This window comes from Priapulus caudatus, unplaced genomic scaffold (assembly GCF_000485595.1).
Source record: "Priapulus caudatus unplaced genomic scaffold, Priapulus_caudatus-5.0.1 Scaffold246, whole genome shotgun sequence".
Classification (NCBI taxonomy): Eukaryota; Metazoa; Priapulida; class Priapulimorpha; order Priapulimorphida; family Priapulidae; genus Priapulus; species Priapulus caudatus.
Window position 1 is genome coordinate 61,729 of NW_014577307.1, and position 10,076 is coordinate 71,804.

The 10,076-nt window shown below is 52.8% G+C and overlaps 1 protein-coding gene across 1 annotated transcript in view; it reads left to right on the forward strand.

Moving 5' to 3' along the window:
- Positions 1–9,319, forward strand: part of LOC106807982 (polycomb protein suz12-B-like) — a 29,100-nt gene extending 19,781 nt beyond the window's left edge. Inside the window, exons 10-19 of the mRNA XM_014810520.1 lie at positions 1,837–2,056; positions 2,363–2,522; positions 3,213–3,481; positions 4,877–5,036; positions 5,144–5,160; positions 5,340–5,398; positions 6,138–6,243; positions 8,116–8,195; positions 8,836–8,872; positions 9,068–9,319. Of these exons, the coding sequence (XP_014666006.1) occupies positions 1,837–2,056; positions 2,363–2,522; positions 3,213–3,481; positions 4,877–5,036; positions 5,144–5,160; positions 5,340–5,398; positions 6,138–6,243; positions 8,116–8,195; positions 8,836–8,872; positions 9,068–9,319 (1,360 nt within the window). The remainder of the gene's footprint in view (positions 1–1,836; positions 2,057–2,362; positions 2,523–3,212; positions 3,482–4,876; positions 5,037–5,143; positions 5,161–5,339; positions 5,399–6,137; positions 6,244–8,115; positions 8,196–8,835; positions 8,873–9,067) is intronic.
- Positions 9,320–10,076: the final 757 nt, after the last annotated feature.

The window sequence follows — 10,076 nt, forward strand, 5'->3', positions numbered from 1 at the left end:
ACCACCGATCCGCTCAGCAGTCCGCATCGGCTTCCGTCCGTCCGTACGGGCGGCGCGGTCAGGCGGCATCCTCTGCCGGCGCCCCGCGCACGCATCACCGCCGGCCATCGTATCCATCCGTGCGTCCGTAAGCGGCGGGCGGCGGCGCGGCGCGGCGAGCGGCATCCTCTTGTCCGCACTCCCTGCACGCTCACTCCCAATCGCTTTTCCCCGTCGCGTCCGTACGGGCGCGGCGGCCAGGCGCATCCCATGACTTCTCGCGCCCGTCGACGCTCACAGGGTCCCAGCATCTCGCTATACGTCCGTCCGTACGCGGCGGCAGCGGGCGGCGCATCCTCTGTCCGCGCCAACGCTGCACGTCCCGTCCGCGCACTCGCTTCCGTCCGTCCGTACGGGCGAGGCGCGCGCATCCTCTGTCCGCGCCGCTCCGCACGCTCATTCCGGCTATCGCCTTCCGTTCGTGTCCGTACTGACGCGCGGCAGGCGGCGGCCAATCCATCTGTCCGCTACCCCCGGACGCTCAACGTCCGCAATCGCTATCCAGTACGCGTAGACGGCGGCGCGGCGGCGCATGCCTCTAGTCCGCGCCGGAATCCGCACGCTCACAGTCCGCATCACTTCGATCGTCCGTCCGTACGTGGCGGCGGCGGCGGCATTCCTCTGTCCGACACCCGGCTGCACGGCTCACGTCCGCATCGCTTCATCCGTCGTACGGGCGGCGCGCGGCGACAGGCACATCTGGTCCCGCACCCACGCGCACGGCTCACTGGTCCGCATCGCTTCCATTCCGTCGCGTACGGGCGGCGGCGGCGGCGACGGCTATCCTCTGTCCGCACCCCCAGCCGCACGCTCACGTCCGCAATCGCTTCAAAATCACGTCCGACCGGGGGGCAGCGGCGGCGGGCGGCATCCTCTGTCCGCGCCCCGCACGTCTCACCGTTCCCGCCACTCCGCATCGCTTCCGTCTCGTCCGTAGCGGGCGGCGGCCGGCCGGCATCCTCTTCCGCACCCACTGCACGGCTCACGCCCGTTCCGCATCGCTTTCCGTCCGTCCGTCTGTAAGGGCGGCGGCGCGGCGGACGGCATCTCTCATGTTCGCGCCCCCGCACCCCTCTCTCTCTTTCCCTCTCTTTCCCTTTCTTTTCCTTTCTTTCCCCCCCTCTCGCTCTTTCCCTTTCTTTCCCTCTCTCTCTCTCTCTCGCTCTCTCTTTCCCTTTCTTTCCCCCTCTCTCTCTTTCCCTCTCTTTCCCTTTCTTTTCCTTTCTTTCCCCCCTCTCGCTCTTTCCCTTTCTTTCCCTCTCTGTCTCTTTCTCTCCCCCTTTCCTTCTTCAGCGCTTGCCTCTATAATGTGACTCTCTCTCTCTCGCAGGTGCATAGCTCACTGTCAGATCTTCATTGCATTTCAGCTGTTCTCTCTTTCACGCGTGCTCTCTCTCTCTTCCTCCTTTCACTCCTCAGTGCTTGCCTCTATATTCTGACTCTCTCTCTCTCTCTCTCTCTCTCGCAGGTACATAGCTCACTGTCAGATCTTCATTGCATTTCAGCTGTTCTCTCTCTCTCTCGCATGTCCCTTCTCTCTCCCTCCTTTCCCTCTTTAGCGCTTGCCTCTCTAATCTGACTCTCTCTCTCTCTCATCCTCGCAGGTACATAGCCGACTGTCAGATCTTCAGCGCGTGTCAGCTGTTCTCTCTCTCGCACGTGCACTTCCTCTCTCTCCCTCCTTTCCCTCTTCAGTGGTTACCTCTCTAGTCTGACTCTCTCTCTCTCTTTCTCCCTCCTTTCCCTCTTTAGCGCTTGCCTCTCTAATCTTTCTCTCTCTCTCTCTCATCCTCGCAGGTACATAGCCGACTGTCAGATCTTCAGCGCGTGTCAGCTGTTCATTGAGGAGGCGGGCCGCGAGGTGCTGCGTCGCCGCCTCTACCGCAACTTCGTCGTCCACCTCACGAACCTGTGCGACTTCGGCCTGCTGAAGAGCTACCAGATACTCACCGTCCTGCGGCAGCTCGATCGCTTGAAAGATCCGCCGCCGACGCCGCCGACGCAAGAGCCGCGGGAGGTGGCGCCACCGGAGCCCAGCTGAGTCGGCGGGCGGCGACGCGGGGGTGGGAGGGGGTGAGGTGGGTCGTCGGCGACGGTCTAGGATGATCGATGGGCGGGGTGTTGTTATGTGCGGGTGATGGAAGTAGATTGACCATCAATCATCCATCGACCATCTGTCGATCGTCTGTAGGTTGACCGTCAATCGTCTGTAGATCGTCTGTAGATCACCTGTCGATCATTCGTCGATCATCTGTAGATCGACGGTCGGTGATCTGTCGATCGTTTGTAGATCGTCTGTAGATCTTCTGTAGGATGGCCGTAGATCTGTGTTGCCAATGGCAACCGGACAGCGCATTCCGTAGCGGACGGTGGTCATCGCGAGCGCGCGGCGCGTCTGAGCAGTGCTGATGAGCAGACTGGTGCCTTACAGGTGGTTCTGTACAGCTGCTGCCCCATCGACAGTCCACTCTGCTGGTTCACGGGTATAGGTGGCAGACTAGGGCCCCGGGAGAGAGAGAGAGAGAGAGCGAGAGCGAGTGAGAGAGAGAGAGCGAGAGAGACCTCAAAAATGCCTACCTACCTACCCAAACTTTTCAGCCTGGGTCGGGTGAGGGCAAACAAAGATTTTTTTAATTGTGGCCCGGCCGCTGTGTCGTCGTCGTGAGAACGAAGTTGGTGGCATCTCGCGAGAGAGACGGGGATTGCAGGAGCGCGCGTTCGGCTGGTAGTTGTGTGTGAATTGTAGAAGGATGGGGGGGGGGCGTCAGCTTGTGTTGCTGGACGTGGGAAATCCGATACGTGGAGTCACTGGGAACCGGGTTCGCATCAACGTATTAGCCAGCGAGCCATGCAGCCGTGATTTGCACGGTCAATTTTGAAACTGCACGGCCAAAAATCTGTAGCACGGCCTAAAATATTACGGCTGAGACACGCATACAAAAAAATTGCACTCCCAAATATTTTTTCTGCACTCCTACAATACTCATTCCTGGCTAAGTCTATGGTTCGCGTGTGCACTGGGCGTGGCACTTGTAAAAAAAACAATGAGGTGGGTGGCCGATGACCGGCTGACTTGCTGACCAGCTTGCTTGTTGACCACAACGCAATCGTGTCGATGTGCGGCAGCGTTTCCGGTAAGTAACGGTTCTTCCCCCCGGATCTCGTCGTTGCAGAAGGCGTCAGGGGGAGAGCGAGCCGGACAAGCGCAAAAGCCGAGGCGGAGGCGACGCCGCCACCACCCCCGCCCGGCGTCGCCGTGACGACGGAGCCCGTCAAGCGTCTGCGTATCTTCTACCACTTCCTGTACGGCAGCAACATGCGGCAGCAGACGGAGGCGCGCGACGACCTGCACTGCCCCTGGTGCTCGCTCAACTGCATGCAGCTGTACAGCCTACTGAAGCACCTCAAGCTCTGCCACAGCCGCTTCACATTCACCTACGTGGTGAGCGGCTAAGAGGGCGTGTGTGTGCGTGCCTGTGTGTGCGTGCGTTTGTGTGTGCGTGTGTGGTTGGGGGGGGGGAGCATGCGTGCGTGTGTGTGTTCACACAGCCGCATGCATGTAGACCACCATGCTAATTTGTAATAAAGACCCCCCGGCAAAAAAAAATTCCTCAAAAATGCCTCCTACCTACCACTTTTCAGCCTGGGTCGGAGGTGAGGGCAAAGCAAAAGTTTTTTATTTTGCGCCGGCCGCTGTGTCGATCGGTCGTGAGAACGAAAGTTAGTGGCATCTCGCGAGAGGGACGGGGATTGTTGCGGTGAATTGTAGAAGATGGGGGGGGCGGCGTCAGCTTGTGTTGCCTGAGACGTATGGGAAATCCCGATACGTGGCCAGTCACTGGGACCGGGTTTACGCATAACTTTCTTAGCCAGGGCCATGCAGCGTGATTTGACACGCAGTCAATTTGTAAACTGCCAAGCGCCAAAAATCTGTAGCACGCCTAAAATATTACGGCTGGAACAGCGGCTACAAAAAATGCACTCCCAAATATTTTTTCTGCACTCCTACAATGACTCATTTCCTGGCTAAGTCTATGGTTCGCGTGTTGCACTGGCGTCGGCTACTTGGTAAAAAAAACATGAGGTGGGTGGCGTGATGACCGGCTGACTGCTGAACCATTGCTTGTGACTCACAACGCAATCGTGCTCGATGTGCAGGCGCCGTTTCCGGTAAGTACGTTCTTCCCCCGGATCTTTCGTCCTTGACAGGAAGCGCGTCAGGGGAGAGAGCGACCCGAACAAGCGCAAACCGGGCGGAGCGAACGCCGCCACCACCTCCGCCCGATCCCGTCGGCCTCCCCCCAAGCCGTTTTGTCGCCACACTTAGTCCCGCGTCGCCGTGACGACGGAGCCGTCAAGCGTTGCGTATCTTCTACACTTCCTGTTTTTTTCTCTTTAGCAACATGCGGGCCAGCAGACGGAAACGCCGCGCGACGACTGCATGCCCCTGGCTGCTCGCTCAATGGCATGCAGCTGTACAGCCCTATGAAGCCACTCAAGTCGCGCACAGCCGCCTTCACATTCACCTACGTGCCTTTTTTTTTTTTTTAGCCCGTTCTAAGAGGGCGTGTGGTGCGTGCCTGGTGTGCGTGCGTTTGTGTGTGACGTGTGCTGATGATGGGGTTTTATGGAGCTTGCGTTGCGATGTGTGTGCATGTGTAGCGTGTGTGTGGATGTTGGTGTGCGTGTGTGCGTGGTCGTGCGCACTGGTGTGTTCTTGTGCACGTGGGCGTGCGTGTGCATGTGTTATGCCTGTGCCGTGTGTCGTGTTGTGTGTGTGTGTGTGCGAATCCATAACTGTCCTTCTCTCATTCTCTCGCTCTGGTTTGTCGTGCAGCCGCATGCGAAGGGAGCACGCATCGAGGTGGCGATCAACGACTGCTACGACGGCTCGTACACGGGCAACCCTCAGACGCTCGTCGACACACAGCGGCTACTGGCGTACCGCAGGAACGGCCCCAGTGCGCCGCAGGAGGTCAACAGCTGCTCGTATCAGTGTGAGTCAGCGAGTCACACAGTGGCTCGTTATGAGGTGAGGTGCAGCGAAGTTCACGCAGTGCTCGTTATCATGTGAGATGCTCTGCTTTGATTTTTGCGTTCACAGTGGCCTGGTTTTATCAGGTGAGTTGTTCATTTTTTCGAGGTATCACCCGCTGATGTTTCTGTCTCAGGAGGTGTCAGCGAGTTTTTCACCTTGTTCGTTAATCTAGGTGATGCAGCGAGTCACGCATTCTGCTCTCTGTATCAGTTGAGTTGCTTTAGCGATTTTTGGGGGCATCCCATGTTTTCTGTCGTTTCAGGTGAGGTGCGGCCGAGGTCCACCTAGCTGGCTCGTCTATCCAGTGCAGTGCAGCGACAGGTCACGCAGTTTTCTTCTTTTTTTTATTGTGTGGTTGATGACAAGGTGGAGTGGTGTATGACTTCTTTTTTTTTTTTTGTGAGTGTATGAGAATTATTTAGTTTGCGGTTCATGAGGCGAGAGGGTGGCGTGGATATGTGCGTGCGTACGTGGGTTGTGTGTGTGCATTGGTGTGGTCGGTGTGCTTGCGTTCTTGCTGTTTGGGTTTGTGTGTGTGTGTTTATATATATTGTCTTATTGTACTGTCGTGATATGGCTGTTGGAAACCAATGCTATGCTTGTTTTGTATCGATCTGGAGGATTTACAGGCTTCTAATAGGTATTTACATTTTTGTCTGAAGCCGTGTTGTATTTTTTATTTGTGTGTTAAGGAGTCCCGGACACACGGTGACTTACGACGGACAGTCAGCGGTACATCTTAGGATCCTTATATAAAGACGTTATTTTAATGATAAATTTTATATAAGGGAATTGTCATTTTTTTTTTTGTCGCAATAGTCCGTCACACCATGTCAAAAATCTTGTTCTAAAAGTAATAAATTTCTATAGTTTATAAAGTAGTTTGTTACTTTACTGTGCAGTAATACTATAATTAGCTACCAAGCCGCTGACACGGCCTGCAATGATTCAGATTCAACGATTACATCTCCAGCCGCGGTCTTCGAGTATATTAATTATTATTTTTTACCTGCGTGTTGTTTTTTTTTTTCCCACGTTTAATTAATCTTGTCGTTGGCAGATTATATTATCACACTGACAGCAACCGTCCTGTGCGAGCTAACGAGGAGGAGGTGGACAGCGATGATGAGGTGGATCCAGACTGGCTACGCACCAAAACTATACACGTAAGCTACGCACCAAAACTATACACGTAAGCTATGCACCAAAACCATACACGTAAGATACCCGCCAAAACTACACACGTAAGCTACGCGCCAAAACTACACACGTAGATACGCCGCCCAAGAACTACACACGTAAGCTAGGCACCAAACTACAACGTAAGCTCCGCCCAAAAACTACCACGTAAAGATACGCGCCAACACCTACACACGTAGCTTACGCGCCAAACACATACACGTAAGCTATCGCTGATTCCTAATATTGGAAACTATCATCTACTTAAGCTATCGGCGCCAGTAAACCATACTTACGTAGGTGCTTACTTGCCACAAAACTACAGCTACTGTTAAGCTATCTGCCTGCCGTCATTTTAACTACACACGTAAGCTACGCGCCAAAACTACACACGTAAGCTACGCGCCAAAACTACACACGTAAGCTACGCGCCAAAACTATACACGTAAGCTACGCACCAAAACTACATACGTAAGCTACGCACCAAAACTATACATAAGCTACGCGCCAAAGCTACAAACGTAAGCTACGCCCCACCAAAACTATACAACGTAAGCTAAGCATAGCGCCGCTATAATACTCACACGTTAATTGTGAGCGGCGCCGAGTAGCTGAGGCGAGCGGTTAAGCTACGCACCATAATGGGTTACGTTAAGCTACGCACCAAAACCACACACGTAAGCTACGCACCAAACTATACACGTAAGCTACGCACCACACTACACCCGTAAGCTACGCACCAAAACCACACGCGTAAGCTACGCACCAAAACTTACACACAATAAAGCTACGCACCAATAACTATAAACGTAAGCTACCGCCTAAAAACTACCACACAGTAGCTATGCACCTAAAAACTTAACACGTAGACACGCGCACGTCATTTGCCAGCGCAGTCAGCGATAACGTTGGTCCCTGTTAGTCTTGATCATCTTGAACCTTCAGTTCGATATGCTCTCGACTTTGGGTTTCGGTCAGCTGTCTGCTGACTGCCGGTGACCTGTACTAATGGACCTGCGGTGACCTGTCTGTGACCTGGCCGGTGACCTTGTCTGTGGACCTGCCGATCAGATACATACCCCTTGATAGGCGGGACACTTGGTGATTTCGTTTTTAGAACTCGAATTGGGACGTATCTTAATGTACAGTTGCTTAATTAATCCCGATTCTGAAATAAGGTGGTGTTTCCATTTCGTTCGCGGGTTGGGTGGGGGGGGCGATCTGTTAACTGATTGCATTTTTTTCCAGTTGTCGTTCATGTGCCCCGATCATTCTATGCTTAAGCTTAATTACTCGTTGTCCGTCCTATAGTCACCTCTTAGAATAGATCCTTAGGTTGAAAATTGTCTGTAATGAGTCTGTCACACGTCGCCTTTTTTGCATATATATATATATATATATAAATTAATGTAGAAAAATACAATAATGTGTTAGCATGTAACACCTTATTCTGGTTTTCTACATTTATTTTCGTATCTACATGGGTGTCTGTGTGCTTTTACTTTATATGTATATGTTTATTTATATATATATGTATATATTTATATATATTATATATATATATAAGTAAAAATACACGGACACCCATGAAGAGGAGATAAGTATAATTTAAAAATAGACATATGGTGTCAAAATTTTCATTACTTGACTGTCCGAGACATATGTCTCTTCGTCAGACGACAACACAGATGGAAACACGTTATTTTTGAATACAATGATGACCATGATGAGCACATACCTGCGTACCATGTATATGCGCGGTTCATATTTATCTTATATATATATGTATGTATGCAGCACGCACGCGCGCACTCATCTATGTATATATATCTACATCCGTCGCTTGCTGTCGTCTGCAGATGATTGATGAGTTTAGCGACGTGAACGAGGGTGAGAAGGAACTCACGAAGCTGTGGAACCTCCACATACTGAAGCACCAGTAAGTGTATGCAGGCTCTCTCTTCTACACACACACACAACTCTCTTCTCTCTCTCGTTCTCTGTCTTTTTCCCTTTCTTTCCCTCTCTCTCTCTTTCTCGCCTCTCTCTTTCCCTTTCTTTCCCCTCTCTCTCTTTCCCTCTCTTTCCCTTTCTTTCCTTTTTCCCCTCATCGCTCTTTCCCTTTTCTTTCCCTCTCTCTCTCTCTCTCGCTCTCTTTATCATTTCTTTCCCCCTCCTGCTCTTTCCCTCTCTTCCTTCTTTTCTTTCTTTCCCCCCTCTCGCTCTTTCGCTTTCTTCCCTCTCTGTCTCTTCTCTCCCCTCTTCTTCGCGCTTGCCTCATAATTGTGGACTCTCTCCTCTCGAGGTGCATAAGTTCACGTCAGATCTTATTGCATTTCAGCTGTCTCTCTTTCACGCAGTGCTCCTCTCTCTTCTCCTTTCACTCCCAGTGTTGCCTCTATATTCTGACTCCTCTCTCTCTCATCTCTCTCTCGCACAAGGTACATTAGCTCACTGTCAGAGCTTCATTGCATTTCAGCTGTTCTCTCTCTCTCTCGGCATGTCCTTCCTCTCCCTTCCTTTCCCTCTTTAGCGCTTGCCTCTATAATCTGACTCTCTTCTCTCTCTTCATCCTGCAGGTACATAGCGAACTGTCGATCTTCAGCGGTGTCAGCTGTTTCTCTCTCTCGCACGGCCCACTTCTCTCCTCTCCCTCCATTTCCCTCTCAAGTGATTGACTCTCTAGTCGGACTCTCTCTCTCTCTCTTTCTCCTTTTCTCCTTAGCGCTTGCCTCTCTAATCTTTCTCTCTTCTTTCTTCCTTTTTCTTAATCCTATCATCCTCGAGTACATAGCGACTGTCGATCTTCAGCGCGTGAGCTTGTTCATTGAGGAGGCGGGCGCGAGGTGCTGCGTCGCCGCCTCTTTACCGCAAACTTACGTCGTTCCACCTCAACGAACTGTGCGACTTCGGCTGCTGAAGAGCTACAGATACTCACCGTCCTGCGGCAGCTCAGATCGCTTGAAGATTCCGCCGCCGACGCCACCGCCGACGACCAAGAGCCGCGGAGCCCGTGGGCCACGGGAGCCAGCTGACGAGCGGCGGCGACGCGGGGGAGGGTGAGGTGGGGTCGTCGGCCACGGCTTTAGATTGATCGATGGGCGGTGTTGTTATGTGCGAGGTGAGGGAAGTTAGAATTGACCATCATCTTCCATCGACCATCTGTCATGTTGTAGCGTTGACCTCAATCGGTCTGACTAGATGGTCTGTAGATCACTGTCGACTCATTCGTCGATCATCTGTCGATCGACGGTCCGGTGATCTGTCGATGTTGTGATCGTCTGCTAGATCTCTGTGAGATGGGCCGTAGATCTGTGTTGCAATGGCAATCCGGCAGCGCATTTCGTCGGACGGTGGTCATCGCGATAGCGCGGCGAGCCGGGCGTCTGTAGCAGTGATGAGCAGGACTGGTGCCTTACAGGTGGTTCTGTACGCTGCTGCCCCATCGACAGTCAACTCTGTGAGTTCACGGGTATAGGTGGCAGACTAGCGCGGATGAGAGGAGAGAGAGAGAGCTAGAGCAGCGAAGTGTAAGAGAGAGGGGGAGAGAGCGACATGAGAGCTGAGAGGAGAGAAGAGAGATAGAGAGAGAGAGGAGAGAGAGACGAGAGGGGGAGAGAGAAGAGAAGGAGAGCCGGGAGCGACGGGGAGGGAAGAGAAGAGATGAGATGAGAAGGAGTGGAGAGAGGAGAGAGAGAAGAGAGAAGAGAAGAGAGATGGAGAGGAGGAGAGAGAGAGACGAGAGTTCAGAGAGAGAGAGAGAGGAAGAGAGAGAGGAGAGGACTAGCGAGACGACGAGAGGAGAGAATGAAGACCAGCG